At 34.1% G+C, this 19,185-nt stretch overlaps 1 protein-coding gene across 2 annotated transcripts in view; it reads right to left on the bottom strand.

The window, feature by feature from the left end:
* Positions 1-19,185, bottom strand: part of DNAJC10 (DnaJ heat shock protein family (Hsp40) member C10) — a 50,312-nt gene that overhangs the window by 15,367 nt on the left and 15,760 nt on the right. For both annotated transcript variants that reach the window (XM_044242489.1, XM_044242490.1), the window contains exons 5-13: positions 18,089-18,171; positions 17,720-17,851; positions 17,072-17,165; positions 15,966-16,043; positions 11,474-11,517; positions 10,680-10,817; positions 8,946-9,035; positions 8,083-8,196; positions 5,197-5,311 (exon numbers count right to left, since the gene is read on the bottom strand). In XM_044242489.1, coding sequence (XP_044098424.1) covers positions 5,197-5,311; positions 8,083-8,196; positions 8,946-9,035; positions 10,680-10,817; positions 11,474-11,517; positions 15,966-16,043; positions 17,072-17,165; positions 17,720-17,851; positions 18,089-18,171 — 888 coding nt within the window. The remainder of the gene's footprint in view (positions 1-5,196; positions 5,312-8,082; positions 8,197-8,945; positions 9,036-10,679; positions 10,818-11,473; positions 11,518-15,965; positions 16,044-17,071; positions 17,166-17,719; positions 17,852-18,088; positions 18,172-19,185) is intronic.

Raw genomic sequence — 19,185 nt, 5'->3', positions numbered from 1 at the left:
GTAAGAAAAATAGACTAGCAACACTTATAACAGACAAAATAGACTTGACAACAAAGACTGTAATAAGAGACAAAGAAGAACATTTCATAATAATAAAGGGATCAATTCAACAAGAGGAAATAATTATAAATATCTATAAACATCAACATAGGAACATCTAATATGTAGAACAAGTATTAACTGATATAATGGGAGAAAGTGACAATAATACAGTAATAATAAAGGACTTTAGCACATCAAATACATCAATGGATGACAAATCATGCAGACAGAAAATCAATAAGAAAACAGTAAACTTCAATGACATATTAGACCAGCTTGATATTACAGATATATACAGAACATTTCTTTCAAAAACAGAATACATGTTATTTTCAGGGGTACACGGAACACTCTCCAAGAGATTCATGTTAGGCCACAAAACAAGTCTCAGTAAATTTAAGAAAAATGAAATCATACCAAGTATTTTTTCTGACCCAATGGTATAAAATTAGAAATTAAAACTAAACAAAACTGAAAAAAAAAAAAAACAAAAAAACAACCCCACAAACACATATACATAGAGCCTAACATGTACCTACCAACCAATGAATCAAAGAAGAAATGAAAGAAGGAGACAAAAAAATAACTTATATGACAAATAAAAATAAAACACAATGTTCAAAAATCTTTGGGACCTACCAAAAGCAGTTTTAAGAGGCAAGTTTAGGAGCACCTGGGTGGCTCAGAGGGTTAAGTGTCTGCCTTCAGCTCAGATCATCATCACAGGGTTGCTGGATTGAGCCCAGCATCTTGCTCCCTACTGAACGGGAAGTCTGCTTCTCCCTCTGCCCCACTCTCGTATTCTCTCTCTCCCTCCCTTACTCTCTCTCAAAAAAAAAAAAAAAGCAGCAGCAAGTTTATAGAGATACAGGCATAAGAAAACAAGAAAAATTTTCTTCAGAGAAAATTTCTTCAGGAAACAAGAAAAATCTCAATCTAACCTTACATATTAAAGAACTAGAAAAAGAACAAATAAATGACTCTCTGCTCAAAAACTAATAGAACAAATCAACTCAGTAAAGTAAAAGGATACAAAATTAATATACAGAAATCTCCGTTTTTTTTTTTTCCTTTTCCTTTTTTTTTTTGAGGGTAGGGAGGGGCAGAGGGAGAGGGAGAATCTTAAGCAGGCTTCACAACCAGCATGGAGTGCGATGTGGGGCTCAATCTCACAATCCTGAGATCATGACCTGAGCCAAAATCAAGTCAGGTGCTTAACTAACTGAGCCACCCAGGCGCCCCAAGAGTTGGACACTTAACTGATTGAAACGAGGCTCCTCAATCTGTACTATTTCTGTACTCTAATATCAAGCTATCAGAAATTATGAGAACAATCCCATTTACAATTCTATCAAAAAGGATAAAATACCTAGGAATAAAAGTAATCAAGGAGATAAAAGACCTGTACTCTGAAAATCTACAAGACATTGCTGAAGAAAACAGAAGAGGACAGAAATAAATATATATATACAGTCCTCATAGACTGGAAGGATTAATGTTATTAAAATGTCTATATAGGGACACCTGGGTGGCTCAGTTGTTAAGCGTCTGCGTTCGGCTCATGTCATGATCCCAGATCCTGGGATCAAGCCTAGCACTGGGTTCCCTGCTTAGCAGGAAGCCGGCTTCTCCTTCTCCCACTCCCTCTGTTTGTGTTCCCTCTCTTGCTGTGTCTCTCTGTCAAGTAAAGAAATAAAATCTTAAAAAAAAAGTCTATACAATCTCTAAAAATCTACATGTTCAATTCAATCTCTATCAAAACATCAGTGGCATTTTTTTACAGAATTAGAACAAATTATCTTAAAATTTGTATGGAACCACAAAAGACCATGAAGAAATCAAAGCAATCATGAAAAAAGAGAATAAAGCCAGAGGTATCGTGCTCTCTGATTTCAAGATACACTATTAAAGCTATAATAATCAAAACATTATGGTATTGGCACAAAAAAACAGACAGATATATCAATGGAACAGAAAAGAGCCAGTATAAAGAGAAACAAATCCATACTTATACGGTCAGTGTGACAAAGGAAATAAAAACATAAAATGGAGAAAGACTTCAATAAACAGTATTGGGAAAACTAGAGCTACATGCAAAAGAATGAAACTGGACCACTTTCTTATACCATATGCAAAAATCAATTTAAAATATATTACAGACCTAAATATAAGACCTGAAGCCGTAAGACTCCTAAAACAAAACACTGGCAGAAGACTCTTGGACATCTGTCTTACCAATATCTAGAAAACAAAATGAATGAAGAAGCAAAACAAAATAGAAGAGACTCGTGAGAATAAACTGGTGATTGCCAGAGGAGAGGGAGGTAGGAAGAGGGTGAAATAGTTAAAGGGGATTAAGAGGTACAAACCTCCAGTTACAAATAAACAAGTCACAGGGGTATAAAGTATAGCACAGAGAGCTAGTCAATAATAATGTAACAACTTTATATGGTGACAGATGGTAACTAAACATCATGGTGATTATTCTGCAATGTACATATAAAAGGGAGTTACTATATAATACACCAGAAACTAAAACTGTATTCCAATTATACTTCAATGAAAAAAAAACTTAAAAATACTTAGAGAAATCAGTAAAGTCAAGGCAGAAAAGTGACGTGAGACTGTCAATTTTACCAAAGGATGGTAAGAGAGTAAATGAAGGAGACGATGAACTGGAAATAAGGCAGCATACATGGAACTGAGAAGGAATTGGAATTATTTCAGAGATAAAGAAGAATAGAACTCCATTATTAAAATGTGGTCATTTTTAGCACTTTCAGGAGACAGTACAGTTTAGTGCTGCTATAATCCTAGGCTCTGGAGTAAGACATATTTGGGTACAAAATCTACCTTGACTAGTTACTAGTTGTTGATCATAGGCAAATAATTATCCCGAGCCACTGTTTTCTCCCTTAGTGGGCTGTTGTGAAGATAAAAACAGAAAGGGAAAAGTATGTGGGAAAAGGGAAAAGCCTTTAGAAAAACATCTGACTTGTAAAAAGTACAAAATAAACAGGAGTTACTGTTAGGTTCATCTTGCCGAGACTTTGCTCACATAGCTCCTTCAGCTTAGCCTCACTTCTTGCTTTTCTGTATTTGCTTTGAGAAACTGAGCATTCAAATGTTATCTCAACTCAAATATCATCTCTAGATCTATACTAAACATAAGTCTTTTTATTTGATCTTATAATTTATACATACTGGCCATTACAATATTTTTCCTACTTTTCTTACAATTTCCTGTCAACCACACCAGATGATATTTTAAATTTTTTTCTTTTTAAACATTTTTTTAATTCATTCATGAGACAGAGAGGGGCAGAGGAAGGAGACTCCCCACTGAGCAGGGAGCCTGATGCAGGACTTGATCCCAGGACCCCGGGGATCATGACCTGAGCTGAAGGCAGACACAACCAACTGAACCACCCAGGAGCTCTGGTACTTCAAATTTCTTGAGAGAACTTTGCATTCCTAAGCATGTAACATCAGTCAGTATCTGTTTTTCACTCAGCTGTGTTACAGTTAGTAGTATTTGTGTTTCTTTTGCTACATTTGACCTTTTTCAGGATAGGGACTATGAGATAGCCCAAATCCTCATAATTGCAACAGTACCTACATGAATGCAGAGCTAAAGTCCCACACAAGCTGAAATGTAAAAATGTAATTATAAATTCAAGAGAGATAAAAGTAGACATAGAAATATTTAATAGTCTAGCGGGAAGAAAAATCTGAAAAATGCCCATGGCTAAAATACCACTTCAGCACACTAGAAATGGAAACTATAGGTATTGCTTACTTTTGTTAATAAGACCCCTAAATTTTGAACTAATCTGACAACGTCACCAGCATTCTTGCTGAAACACTAGTCAAAACAGTGAGCAGGAAAAAAGTTAATTATTTTAAAAAGAGAGTAAAATAACTAAATATAATTCAAAAAATCTTTCTCCAAAAGAAACCTATTTACTAATAAAAGTAAAGTTATTTACAGTAAGTATGTTCATATAAAATAAGGTAAAAAGAACCACAAAAGATCCCAAGTAGCCAACATGATCTTGAAAAGGAAGAACAAATCTAGGTATCATGGTCCCTGATTTCAAGATATAGGACAAAGCTATATAGTAAACATGACAGTATGCAATGGCACAAAGACAGACACTTAGGTCAATGGGACAGAATAGAGACCCCCAAAATAAACCCATGCTTACACCGTCAGTTATCTTTGACAAAGGAGACAAGATTATACAATGGGGAAAAGAGACTGTCCTCAGTAAATGTTGCTAGGCAAACTGATCAGCTATATGCAAAATAATGAAATTCAACCACTTTCTTACAACATACACAAAAATAAAACTCAAAAGGGAACAAAGACCTAAATGCGAAGCCTGAAACCAAAGAAATCCTGTAAGGAAACTTAGGCAGTACTCCCTGACATTGGCCTTAGTTACAATTTTTTTATAACTGTCTCCTCAGACATGGGAAATAAAAGCAAAAATAAACTGTCAGGACTACACCAAAATGAAAAACTTTTGCACAGTAAAGGAAACAACAAAAAGAAAAGAAAACCTACTGAGTGGGAAAAGATATTTTCAAATGATACAACTTTTTTTTTTTTTTTTAAGTTTATATACAGGGATAGATAACGTGTGTGTGAACTGGGGGGTGAGGGGCAGAACAACAAAGTTATCTTTTTTTTTTTTTTTTTAGATTTTTTTATTTCAAAGAGAGAGAAAGTGCCTGTGCACTGAGCAAGTGGGGGAAGGGGCCGAGGGAGAGAATCTTCAAGTAAATACAGAGAACTGGTGGTTACTTGAGGGGAGAGCAATGGCAGGATGGGCAAAATGGGTGAAATGGCATCGGAGTTACAGGCTTCCAGCTATGGAATGAATAAGTCCTAGAGATGAAAGGTACAGTATAGGAATATAGTCAATGGTACTGTTAATAGCATCATATGGTGACCAAAGGTAACTACACCTTGTAGTGAGTACAGAACAGCATACAAAGTTGTGGAATCACTGCTGTACATCTGAAACTAATGTAATTGTGTGTCAACTACATGTCAAGTAAATTAACTAAAAAACAAAATAAAAAGTATAATTAAAAATTAATATTTGAAAACGAATATAAATTTTTATCATTTTTTCCCCTTCTTACCATGATGAATTTCGTATTCCCTGGTTCCTTGTCCTTTAAATACTGCTAGACATGGCTGAAACACATACAGATTACTACAGATGTCTGGTGCAGAGGAACAGTCAAACTTGCCAACCTGAAGTAGAAGTTTAATTTGATGAAGACAAAATCACATGCATTAATTTTTAATATATTCATAAAGAAATGACACTGCTCTAACAATAGTTTCTAAACAGAAATTAACTGGCCATGAAAATAAAAGATGGAAATAAATAATTTACATTAACACTGAAACACAATTTCGTTAAGGGGGAAAAAAAGAACACCTTCTAGGGAGTTCAAAAACCTGAGAGAAACTTTCCAGAAAATAGGAAGTTGTTTAAGAAATCCACTTTTTTGGGGCGCCTGGGTGGCTCAGTGGGTTAAAGCCTCTGCCTTTGGCTTAGGTCATGATCCCAGGGTCTTGGGACTGAGCCCCGCATCGGGCTCTCTGCTCAGCAGGGAGCCTGCTTCCTCCTCGGCCTACTTGTGATCTGTCTGTCAAATAAATAAATAAAATCTTAAAAAAGAAAAAAAAAGAAATCCACTTTTTTGGGCGCCTGAGTGGCTCAGTCGGTTAGGCGTCTGCCTTTGGCTCAGGTCATGAGTCTGAGGTCTTGGGACAGAGCCTGCATGGGGCTCCCTCCTCCATAGGGGCCTGCATCTCCCTTTCCCTCTGCCTGCTGCTCCCCCTGCTGTGCTCTCTTTCAAATAAATAAATACAATCTTTAAAAAAAGTTTAAGAAATCCACTCTTCTAAAAATATAAAGGATATTTATATAATTTGAAGTGGGGGGGGGAGAGAAAACTCTTTCAGACCTAGAAGCAGACATAATAAAGCAAAGTGACAATTTCATTCACTGTAAAGAAAAACAGCATAAAGAATACTAAGAGGGGAAATGATAAACCAAGAAAAAAATATTTGAGTATTTCAGAGGCTCCACTAAGAAAGAAAAGATAAACATCCTATCAGAAGAAAGAAAATGGGCCAAAGACAGAAAACAGAAAAAAATGGTAATTTGTCAATAATCACAAAAAACTTTTTCAACCCCACTAGGAACCAAATAAATGAAAATGAATATTATTAACATATCACTGTGGCTTATCAGAATGGTGATTAAAAAATGTTAAAACCATGGTTGGCACAGGTATGGAGAAATGGTTACCAACATGTGGTAAGAATATAAAATGATACAAACATTGTGGAGGACATTGGTAATGAGGACAATTTAAAAAAATACATAATCTTGGTTAAAAACATTCTCCATACTGCATTTTTACAGTATGTGTTTTTGATATAAAAAATAATGGAAACAATGTTAGTAAAGGAGGACTTGTTAAACAATTATGGTGTAACCATATAGTGAAATACTACCTAGACTTTAGGGAGGATGATATCCCTAGGATGATATTTATATCATATGTTTAATAATGTACTTAATATATTTATCATCTCTAAAGAGGTATATATTTATCATCTCTAAAGACCAGGCAGTACTTTGTATACATATATGTACATATACATATAGACATATATATAGATATTCATATATACACATACATACACACACAAGCATATTAAAAAAAAAATGATATTGTCAAATGGAAAATTCTACAAGAGAATACAGCAGGTCCCCCCTTATCAGTGGTTTCACTTTCCATAATTTTGGTTCCCAATGGTTAAACTATAGTCCAGAAGTATGATTCTCTTTCTCAGGCATTTTCAGGTCAGTAGTAGCTTAACATGTCACAATGCCTGCGTCACTCACCTGACTTCATCTCATCATGTAGACATTTTACCATCTTGTATCAATTCACAACGGTGAGTACAGTATAGTATAATAAGACACTAATACATAACTTTTATTATAGTATATTATTACAATTGTCCATTTTATTGTTATTGCTAATCTTTTACTGTGCCTAATTCATGAGTTAAACTCTATTAGGGATATGTATGCATAGGGAAAAAATAAGTACATATAGTGTTTGGTACTATCTGTGGTTTCAGGCATCCACTGGGGGCCTTAGACCATATCCCCTGTAGAAAATAGGGACTACGATATAGTGAATCCATTTTGGGGGGTTTTCTTTGTTTTTGCTTTTAAAGATTTATTTTAGAGGAAGAGAGACAGATAAAGAAAGCAAGAGTGGCAGGGGGAGGCAAAGGGGGAGGACAAGAGCAACTCAAATGGACTCTACACTAAGTACAGAGCCAAACGTGGGCCTCCATCACATGACTCTGAGACCGAGACCTGAGCCGAAACCAAGAGTCAGAGACTTAACCGACTGCACCACCCACGTGCCCCTATACTCAATCCATTTTCATTAAAAAAGCTCATAAATAAAGATACATGTATGTCTATTACACTGGCTGTTACAATACGCATGATGTAAACACACATATCTATGCCCACATACTAAAACATATGCAGAAAAAGTCTGAAAAGTTATGCAGTAAATTTATAGTACGGCTATTAACAGCAGTAAAAATATTAAATATCTTAATTCATTTTCAAGCTTATTTATATATCCTAATTTTTAAACTATGAGTACAAATTACTTATATAAACCATTAAGAATTTTAAACAGGGAATGATATTCTTCTATGGTATGCATTCCAAAAAACTGTCTGATACAGATGTATCACATGCTAGCTACTAAAGAGAAATGAAAGTTAACTGTTTTTAGACATCATTGTAGATTCTTAATAGAAAAACAAAATCACAGCAGAAGAACAAAAGCACTTAGGGCTTTCTAAACCTAGATTCCAATAAGCATTTTTATGTTACTTAAAATATAATTTCATATATTAAATTAATAAGAAAACACACTAGCATAAGACTAGGCAGAATGCTTTTTTCTTACTTGAATATGTTCATTTTTAAGTAGAGTTTTTAGTTTCTTCAATTCAGGATCATTTGAATTTTCATGTTTTCCAAAATTAAAAAATATGAGCCATCGATGATGAGCCAACCGATCCTTCGAAGTGATAAAAAGGAAAAAAAAAAGTGATAAAATAATGTCAGAATCAAGAAATTCTAATGGTCCTATTCTTTATTTCTTTGATTTAAATTTTAGCTACCATACCCATTACTTCAAAATACTGTCTAAAATTCAGCCTTATTCATACTTATATTCTGTATTTCTTTGGAATGTTATGTAAGTCAATCCTATATTAAAGGCTAAAAATCACTGAATTATAAAATCTAAAAGCAGATAGCTGTGCCAAAAATTATATATAGTTTTAATGATATATAGCTAAAAAGTTGGGAGTAGGAAAGTAAGCTTTTTCAGGTTTGGCAGAGTTTGGTAGGGATACAGACTTAGCTCTGGGATCACTGAGTAGAAAAAAAAAATGATTTTACTACAAACTCAGTCTTTCTAAAGCTGCTTCTTAGTTCTCAGTGAACAATATAAACAGTTCTGTAAGCAAGAACATAAAATTCTAAATCAGATCCAAAGTTACTTTGTGATCAGAATCTTGGCTTTTCTGACACTCCCGCTGAGGCCCCCATTCAGGACTGATTATGTTGTCTTGAACTCCAGACCCACCCTGAAGTTGCAACTCCAGCAATTAAGAGTTTAACCTAGAATAACTAATATATACATATATATTTATATATGCAATCCTTTGAAACTGCTACTTTCTAATGATGAATAAAACAAATGCTGATTTTAAAATGTTACCAACATTTACTACCATTTATTACCATTAACAGAAATATTACCTCTAGTGTGTTTGCCGAAAGTAGTTCAAAATCTGGAAGATTATGCATTATTTCCAAATATATTTCTTTAGCATCCAATGAATTAAGGAACTAAAATAAGAGAATCATATTGTAATCTTTTAAATCAACATCCATTTATTTTAGTGTCTTTTTTCCATATAATTCTTTTTTTTTTTTTTTTAAAGATTTTATTTATTTGTCAGAGAGAGAGAGGGAGAGAGAGCAAGCACAGGCAGACAGAATGGCAGGCAGAGGCAGAGGGAGAAGCAGGCTCCCCGCCGAGCAAGGAGCCCGATGTGGGACTCGATCCCAGGACGCTGGGATCATGACCTGAGCTAAAGGCAGCTGCTCAACCAACTAAGCCACCCAGGTGTCCCTAATATCAAGAGAGGACTGATTTAATTAACAAAGTATGTCACATTTAGTGGATGGATTGTTACTTAGGGATTGTTGGTTTATCTCCATTTATGTGTTATTTATCTCTAGCACATAGTATATAATATACATAGGCACTATATATAGTGTCCACTTACATGCCAGATAATCTTCTAGGGAGTTGAGGTATAACAGTAAAAAAAAAAAAAATCAAACTTAAAAATGTATTGTGGGAGAAAAATAAAAATAAAAATAATATATTAGTGTATACTATAAGGGAATAAATGCTCTAGTAGCAGTGGAAGTGGATTTTAAAACGATTTTAATGACAGAGTCACAAATTCTCCTGATACAAGTCACAGACTATGAGAAAAAGAAGAGTTAAGAATGACTACAAGGTATTTGACCTGAATGATAAAGGATGGATTTTTTTTATCAACTGAGAGAGAGAAAACTGTGGGTAGAGCAGATTTATGGGAGTATATTAGCAGTATAGGTACAGATATCTAAGTTTGAAAAAAATCAGTTCATATCCCAGGGGAGATGTCAAATAGGCAGTGGAATATGTATGTAGGTCTGGAGTGGAGGTCAAAGGTTTGGGCCACAGTTAAAAGTGGAAAGTTGTCAGATGAAGTCGTCAGCATGAAGTCCTAAGTGCACATATATGTATGTAGAGATCTGGAAGAGTATTTGTCAAGATTTGATGGTGCTTATCTACGGGTGGTTTAGTTTTGGAAGAATTTTGATCTATCTATATACATTTCTATACCCACACATGAACTTCTGTAGTGAATATGTGTTACCTTTGTTGACATCAAGAAAGCAAAATTAAAATACAGAAATAAAACTAATGACACTTTGTCTTAATTTATTATTGTCTTTTGAAGTTCCCTAGGGACCTAATATCCCATTATTTATCTTAGCTCCTTGATAACTAGCTTGAGCCTCAGTCTCCTCATTCATAAAATTAGGGAGGTGAACCGTACAGCAGATTGCCAAACTGAGTTTATACCAGAATCTAACAGAGTGGTTTAAAAAAACAAACACGAGTTCCAAACATACGAATGATCTATATTTTAACATTAGAAAATACACATATAAATGGAAACCAATGAAAATTCATATAACCTAAGAATGTTTTCCATACTTCTGGGTTGTAAAGTACAATGGTTTCTACCACTGTAAAATAATCCTTATAGCAGACCTTACCATTAAATAGAATCCCAGAAATTACATACTTGTTCTAAATATCAAATGTTTATTATAAGTGGATTCATTTCCTTGTTACTGTTTACAAAATGATTTATAATGTTTGAATGTATGTGTTCACATATATATAAAGAAATTAGTAACTCATACCAAAACACTGCTTTTCTCTTTGTTACTTAAAGTGGCTCCAGGAGGAAAATAGGCAGTAGTACTTGTTGTAATATCCAAACTTTTACAAAGGTTGTCCTGGGTGGCACAGTCCATCCACCCTACATTAACAAGACCATCCTACAGTGCAAAGAAACAACAACAACAAAAAACCAAAACAGGTCACGTGTTAAGTAAAAGGAATTTAGTTTTATTTAGAAAACCCCAACTTTCCTACTGTAAATTTAAAATTTTTTAAAAAGTTTACTTAAACAATAAATGACCAGATTTGAATTACATGATTAATAAAGTTGGTCTAATAGATGTAAAAATTCTACCAAACATATATAGAAAACATATTTTTGAGCACACATAGATCCTTCACAATTTTCCTAACTGATAAGCTTCCAGGCAGCAAAGGGAGCTCCTACAGTGTTAAAGTATCAACAACATACAGATTACATTCCCAACCATAATGTGATGAGAACTAAATATACAACAAAATAACAATATTGCAAAAACAGTAAGAAATAAAGTTTGGAGGGACACAAACACTTATAAATACCTCTTTGATTAAAGAAAAATTCAGTTAGGTTAGATATTTAGAAGTGAATGACAATGAAAGCACCACATGTCAAAATTCTAATTAGGAAGAAAAGTTTTATAGCTATGAATACACTTATCAAAAAACAAAATTTACAAGTAAGTGTTTAAGGAACTACGAAAAAATATTTAGAATCAATTCTCAAGTGTCTTTCTTAATACGGTGATAGTTTTATAAAATAATTGATGCTTACCAACATGCCACTGAGCCTGAGTTGCGTCTGTGAAGTCAAACAATCTAGCAAGGAAAAAAATTGTAACACAATTTTAGCTTTATATAAAGTCTGTACTTTATTTTGCCTTTCACCCCAAACTAACACAGTGATTCTAAGGCAACTGACTGGACTCCACTGGTAAATGTCCATACATGCTGACACACATGCACATGTGTGCACACATTTTCCATTCTCTCCCTAGTTTCCCAGGATTTCTAGCTAAAGGTAATCTCTTTACAATGATCCTCTTAAATCTCTGCTCCTATCAACAATCCCCTTGATCTAAGAAATCTCATGATTTTGGAGAAATGAAATGTAATGGCTCTATTTGATAAAAATATATAAAGAACCTTTAAATTTAAAATACAACAGTCTTTTATTTAATTTTAATTCCAGTAGTTAACATACAGTGTTAGTTTCAGGTGTACAACAAAGGGATTCAACAATTTTAAAGATTTTTTTTTTTTTATTTATTTATCAGAGAGAAAGGGGGAGAGAGCAAGCACAGGCAGACAGAATGGCAGGCAGAGTCAGAGGGAGGAGCAGGTTCCCCGCCGAGCAAGGAGCCCAATGTGGGACTCGATCCCAGGATGCTGGGATCATGACCTGAGCCGAAGGCAGCTGCTTAACCAACTGAGCCACCCAGGCGTCCCAACAATTTTATACATTACAGTGCTCTTCACGGCAAGTGTATTCTTTAATCTCCATGACTTTATTCACCCATCCCCCCACCCACCTTCCCTCTGGTAGCCACTAGTTTGTTCTCTATACTTCAAAGTCTATTTCTTGGTTTGTCTCTTTTTCCCTCTTTCTTAAATTCCATGTGTGAAATCATATGGTATTTGTCTTTTTTTCACTTATTTCACTTAGGATTATAGTCTCTAAATCCATCCATGCTGTTGCCAATGACAAGACTTCATTATTATTTTTTTTTTTTTAGGCTGAATATTCCACTATATACCATAATGCCACTTCTTTATTCATTCATCTATTGGTGGACACTTGGGCTGTTTCCATAATTTGGATATTATAATTAATGCTGCAATCAACACAGGGAGCTATGTACCTTTTTCAACTAGTGTTTTCATATTCTTTGGGTAATTACTGGATCAAATGATAGCTCTATTTTCAACTTTTTGAGGAACCTCCATATTGCCACAGTGGCTGCATCAGTTTGCATTCCCACCAAAAAGTGCACAATGGTTCCTTTTTCACCACATCCTCATTCATACTTGTTTCCTGTTTTTGATTTTAGTCATTCTGACAGGTGTGAGGTGTGAGATGCTCAACATAACTCATCATCTTTTTGTGTGTGTTGGTCATCTGTGTGTTCTTTGGTGAAATGTCTATTCATGTCTCCTCCCCATTTGCAAACTGGATTATTTTTGTGTGTTTTGAGCTATATATGTTCTTTAATATTTTCTTCTCCCATTCTATATACTGTCTTTTAGTTTTGTTGTTTCCTTTGCTGGGCAGGTTTTTATTTTGATGTAATCCCAATAGTTTACTTTTGCTTTTGTTTTTCTTGCCTTAGGAGGCATGTCTGGAAAAATGTTGTGGCTGATAGAGAAATTACTGCCTGTGTTCTCTTCTAGAATTTTTATGGTTTCAGGTCTTACTTTTAGGGCCTTACTTCATTTTATTTTTGTTAATGGTCTAAGAAAGTGGTCCAATTTTCCCAACAGTACTTGTTGAAAGGACTTTTTTCCCCACTACATATTCTTCCTCCTTTGTAGATTAATTAACCACAAAAGCAGGGCTTTATTTTTGGGCTCTCTACGCTTTCTCTTGATCTTTGTCTATTTTTGTGCTAGTAGCATACTGTTGTAATTACTATAGGTTTGTAGGAAATCTTGCAATCTGGGATTGTTGTACCTCCAGTTTTGTTCTTTTTCAAGGTTGCTTTGCTATATGGGATTTTTGCAGCTCTATACAAATTTTAGGATTATTTGTTCTATTTCTGCAAAAAATGCTGTTGGTATTTTGATAGGGTTTGTAGTAAATCTACAGAGTGGATTTGGATAGCATGGAGATTTTTAACAATTTTGTTCTTCCAATCCATAAGCATGGAATGGTATCTTTGCATTTGTTTGTATTGTCTTCAGTTTCTTTCATCATGTTCTATAGTTCCATAGTATACGTCTTTTACCTTTTTGGTTAAGTTTATTCTTAAGTATTTCACTACTCTTGGTGCAATTCTAAATAGGATGATTTTCTTAAATTTTCTTTCTGCTGCTTCATTATTAGGGTACAGAAATGCAACAGGTTTCTGTATATTGATTTTGCACCCTGCAACTTTACTGAATTCATTTATCAGTGCTAATAGTTTTCAGTGGAGTCTTTAGGGTTTCCTATATTGAGTATCATGTTACTTGCAAATAGTGACTATTTACTGATTACTATTACTATTTACCATTTACTGATCTAGATGCCTTTTCTTTTTCTTGTCTGACTACTGTGGCTAGGACTTCCAGTACTACACTGAATAAAGTGGTCAGAGTGGACATTCTTGTCTTGGCCCTGATCTTAGGAGAAAAGCTTTTAGTTTGTCACCACTGAGTATCATGTTAGCTGTAGATTAGTATACAGCCTTTATTATGTTGAGGTATGTTCCTTCTAAACCTACTTTGTTCATAAATGAATGCTGTACTTTGTCAAATGCTTTTTTTGCATCTACTGAAATGATCGTATGCTTTTTTTTTTTTTTTTAAAGATTTTGTTTATTTATTTGACAGACAGAGATCACAGGTAGGAAGAGAGGCAGGCAGAGAGAGGAGGAGGAGGCAGGCTCCCTGCTGAGCAGAGAGCCCAATGCGGGGCTCCATCCCAGGACCCCAGTATCATGACCTGAGCCGAAGGCAGAGGCTTTAACCCACTGAGTCACCCAGGCGCCCCCATCATACGGTTTTTATCTTTTTTTTTGTTGCTATCACATTGTTGATATCACATTGATTGATTTGCTAATGTTGAACCACCCTTGTATCCCAGAATTCAATCCAACTTCATTATGGTAAATGAATTTTTAATGTATTGTTAGAGATTTTTGTATCTATGTATCTATGTTCATCAGAGATATTAGCGTATAGTTTTTTTTGTTTTGTTTTTTGTTTTTTTTTGTAGCATCTTCTGGTTTTGGTATCAGGGTAATGCTGGCCTCCTAGAATGAATACAGAAGCTTTGCTTCATAAAATACAATATAGTTTTAAAAAAACTCATCATTTTCATGAAAATGCTAGGATACAATGAGACATATTTAGAAGCAAGGGAGCTGTAGCACCATAGAGCTTTTAAAGATATGTAACAACAATCTACCTGGGGTGAAAAGTAAAAGAATGTCAGATAGTTTAAAGTTTTCTTAATGTGTGGAAAAAACAGAAATCTATGCATTAGACCAAAATGAAACAAAATCCCTCAATGATAGCCTAATTTAAGGGTTATTTTTGCTTGAAGGCAATACCTTCCTAAGATGGGCCTTACAGGATAGGGGTGAGTGGCTGATTTTAGCTGAAGGCAATTTGTTCTCAATACAGTAGCATGAAGCTGACAGGTATAGTCTGGGTTAAAGACCCATGTTGGAATTAAACATATGAAAATGTATTAATGAATTGGGGTATTCTGTAATAATGGGGCTGATTTTTAACCAATCTCATTGTTTGAATAGAGTTTAATAGTTTGTGGTTTGGTACCTAGAGTACTGAATTTTCTAACTAATTTACTGGTAAAAAGTTTCCTAGAAATGGAAAATTGTCATCTTCAAATATTTTATAAGGCAACATGCATACATTTTTGATATGTTAAGTATGAGACAAAGTCCATAATACCAAAAAATTATTATTTTGGGAGGGTTACATCTGTCAACAACTAATTATTTTTGCAAACTGCCAAATATATCTGTGGTTATCCGAATGTACTATTTATAATGAGAATAATTAAGTTGAAAAACTGGTCCACCAAACAAAATCATAAATGAAATAAATGAAATCTCAACAAATTAGTAATCTATAACTTATGTGTAAATTAATAAATAATTTAAGTATTCGTTAAATGAAAAATATAAACTATAGTTTGAAGTACTGAATAATCAATTACAGTAGCATACTTTTTTTTTTTTTTTACAGTAGCATACTTAAGACTGACAGCTAGTCAAAAGGTACAAACTCCTTGTTATAACAGGTTCTGGGAATGTGATATACAGCACGGTGATAATAACCGATATTACTGTATCATACACTTGAAAACTGCTAAGAGAGTAGATTTTAAATATTCTTACCATGAAAAAGAAATGGTATTTATGGGACAGAAATGCGGTGTTAGCTAATGCTATGGTGGTAATCATTTTGCAATATGTAAGTGTATCAACAGGCTGTATACCATGAAGGTACATTATGTTATATGACAACTTTATCTCAATTAAAAAAAATAAAAATTAAGTATCTTGGTTTTTTCATCATTACAAAATAAATAAAATTACCTCCTCCTTTGGAACAAAAAGTGATCAGCCAGCCAACACCAGCAGCAAAAGCAGTTTGTATGGAGTTAACAAAATTCCCTTGAAAGAAAATTAAGCAAATTTCTGATTATCTATTACTGGAATTCAGGAATTCATAAAAATCCCCTTGAAACATATCAAATTCCTACATTGACTTTCCATTGTTTTCATCATCTAAAATCTTAATTCATTAATTCATTAAGAAATTGGTAACTAAAACTGGTAACTAAGGCCCCTGTGATCTGAGCTTTGTCTACCCATTCAGCTAGCTGTGTTTTCCTCATACTATTCCACCTGCTGCCCATCTTTTTGTTAGATTTATGGCAAAGTAATGCCAGTTTATAATGTTCACAGTGCTCTTTGAAGGTTTCCTCTTCATTTTCATGACAGATTGGGTCTGATTTCATTCAAGAAGTATCTTCTAATCCTTCCAGATTTCCTCATTTGAGTTCTTTTATATCCTTCATGTTTCCCTAAGACTGCCTCTACCATACTAGTTACTATACTGCGTTAATGGTTTACTAATGCCTTTCTTGCTAAAACAATGAGAATTACATATTACTGCAGCCCTAATATTTAACACAGTTCCAGAGACATTACTTGTATTCAGTGAATGGTGTGAACATCTTACTAGATATGAATACTATCATTTCATGGATATCACAGAGTATAACCCACCTAAAGTCACTTGATGAATTAAAAGTCTAAGATTAGAGGAAAGAGTTTTTAAACTTTAAAATTACACTGGATCAGGAATTGACTGCTTGATACAGTACACTTATGAAAGCAATAAAACGCTTGGTTAACTAAACATTGTACCCTGAAAGCTGCCATTACACCTAGCATCACACCATATTCATTTCCCATATCTTAACTGCTTTAGTTTCTATACAAATCTGATTTGTTAAATACCAACTATTTAGCAGAGGTCAGAAAAATGACAAAATTCCCTTCTTTTTAAAAAGCATGGATAAGATAGCTTAAAAATTTCAATATTATGACCAACGTGTTAACACTATTACTGAAAAAAAATTAAAATACCAAAATCAAAGTATCCTTGAAAATCAAAGAAATGAAAATAAAATTACCTGTCCATAATTCTGTCACGGTGCTTCTAACATGCTGCATGGCAAAACTCACTAAACTTTCCTTTGATCTGTCACCATGATATTTCACTGCAGCCTTTTTTTTTTTTATAAAAAGAAAAACATCTTTTATTGTTTCTTTTAAAAACTCAGTAGGAATAATACCAAATGCTTTCAACTTTACCTTATTTTGAATACAATAAGATTTATTTCTCAATACTATTTCCAAACGATATACTGCAGATCTTGATTGTATAGATTCCACAAAAGACATTTCAACAACACTATTTATAATGGTTTTCTAGTTTGTTTTTTCATTAGAAAAAGAAGGAGATATCAGAACTTTATATTCAATGAGACAATACAGGTAAAATATTTTGTGAACTATAAAGTACAATATGCATAATGGTTCAGTTAAGACAGAAACCAATGGTAAACATTTAATTTTGAAATAAAGAAAGGTCAAAGTAATGGCATTTAAATTATTCACAATATAATCCAAAATGTTTATTATGACTAGACTCTAGTTAGATGGCACCTAAAATCATATTTAAAAATCAAAACATTCTACAAAATCATGTATTGTGTTCTCACTAGTATTTTCCTTGTCATAAAGTTCCAAATTAAAAAAATGCCAACTTTACTCCTTACCATTCCAGACCTAAAAATGAAGAGGCTGGGATAACTGTTGACTCCCTTCATTCGGCAAAGCATTCTATCATCACCACAGTTAACAGCACCAATTCGAAGTAATCCATCCACTTCTTTAGCAAAGTCTCTCCACTAGTAAGAAAAAAGAGTAAGTATTGCCCTGATAAGGTAATTTTTCTTTCCTTGAACACTCTTTAAGCTACGCATTCTTGAAGAAGAGTATTTTTATCAAATAAAACCATACATATATGAAAGTATTTGATAATTGATAGTTATCATTACTATTAATAGAAAAGTCCCAATATATTAAAAAAACACTCGGCAGATCAGAATAAAATTTTAACAATCAAGATGTAAAAAAATACATACTGTGGGAGCTAAATCATGGCAGTGTGAACATCCTGGGGAGTAAAAGTTCACAAACCAAAGTTCTCCAGAATTAACAGCAGCATCTAAAGCATATAAAACCAAAACAGCTTAGAATTATTTGCTGAAGGTTTGTGCATATTTTAGTTAAAATTTTGTTGTAGTCATACATCTTCCATACTACCTTTGTTATTTTCTGTGCAAGTTTTCCTTTCTTTCTTTTAAAAGATTTTATTTATTTATTTATTTGATAGAAAGAAAGATCACAGGTAGGCAGAGAGGCAGGCAGAGAGAGGGGGGGAAGCAGGCTCCCCGCTGAGCAGAGAGCCCGATGCGGGGCTTGATCCCAGGACCCTGAGATCATGACCTGAGCCGAAAGCAGAGGCTCAACCCACTGAGCCACCCAGGCGCCCCTGTGCAAGTTTTTCTATAAAAGAGAACATGTTACAGTTGACCCTTGAACAACATGGGCTTGGATTTTTTTCTGATACAGTAATGTACCTGTATTTTCTCTTCCTTATGATTTTAATAATTTTTCCTCTAGTTTACTATTAAGAATAACAGTATATAACATATATACAAAACATGTGTTAATCAACCGTTATGTTACTACAAGGCTTCTAGTCAACAGAAGGATATTAGTAGTTATGTTTGGGAAAGTCAACTGGGTGGGAGGCCAGTGCCCCAACCCCTGCACTGTTCAATGGTCAACTGTGTATCAACTGTCAAACTAACAGTATTGCAAAAAAACTTCCTTTGGGCACATACTTGACTAAAGCAAGACACACTTGTCACCATGAAGCTCTGAGAAGATGTGGCATAAGGAATCAGCAGCCAAACCTCATACAGAAGTTTGTGTGGATAAGAGAAATAAATGAAGAGGAGAAACAGTGAGAGAGCTGGAAATTTAAGTTCATCTACTAACTGCAGAACAGGTTAAGTACCTGGGTAAATCAGTTCTGACAGCTACTTCTAATTTTCAAAGAATGAAATAAGACAACTACACAAGACAGTAAGGACTGTGGAGACTAAATTTAATCTTTGTCCTTAAGTCATTTACTTACCTAAACTCTTTTATTAGAAAAACATTAGATCACGGT

The sequence above is a fragment of the Neovison vison genome, chromosome 3 (genome assembly GCF_020171115.1).
Source record: "Neovison vison isolate M4711 chromosome 3, ASM_NN_V1, whole genome shotgun sequence".
NCBI lineage: Eukaryota > Metazoa > Chordata > Mammalia > Carnivora > Mustelidae > Neogale > Neogale vison.
The sequence above is the reverse complement of the archived record's forward strand: the minus strand, read 5'-3'. Positions and strand labels throughout refer to the sequence as shown.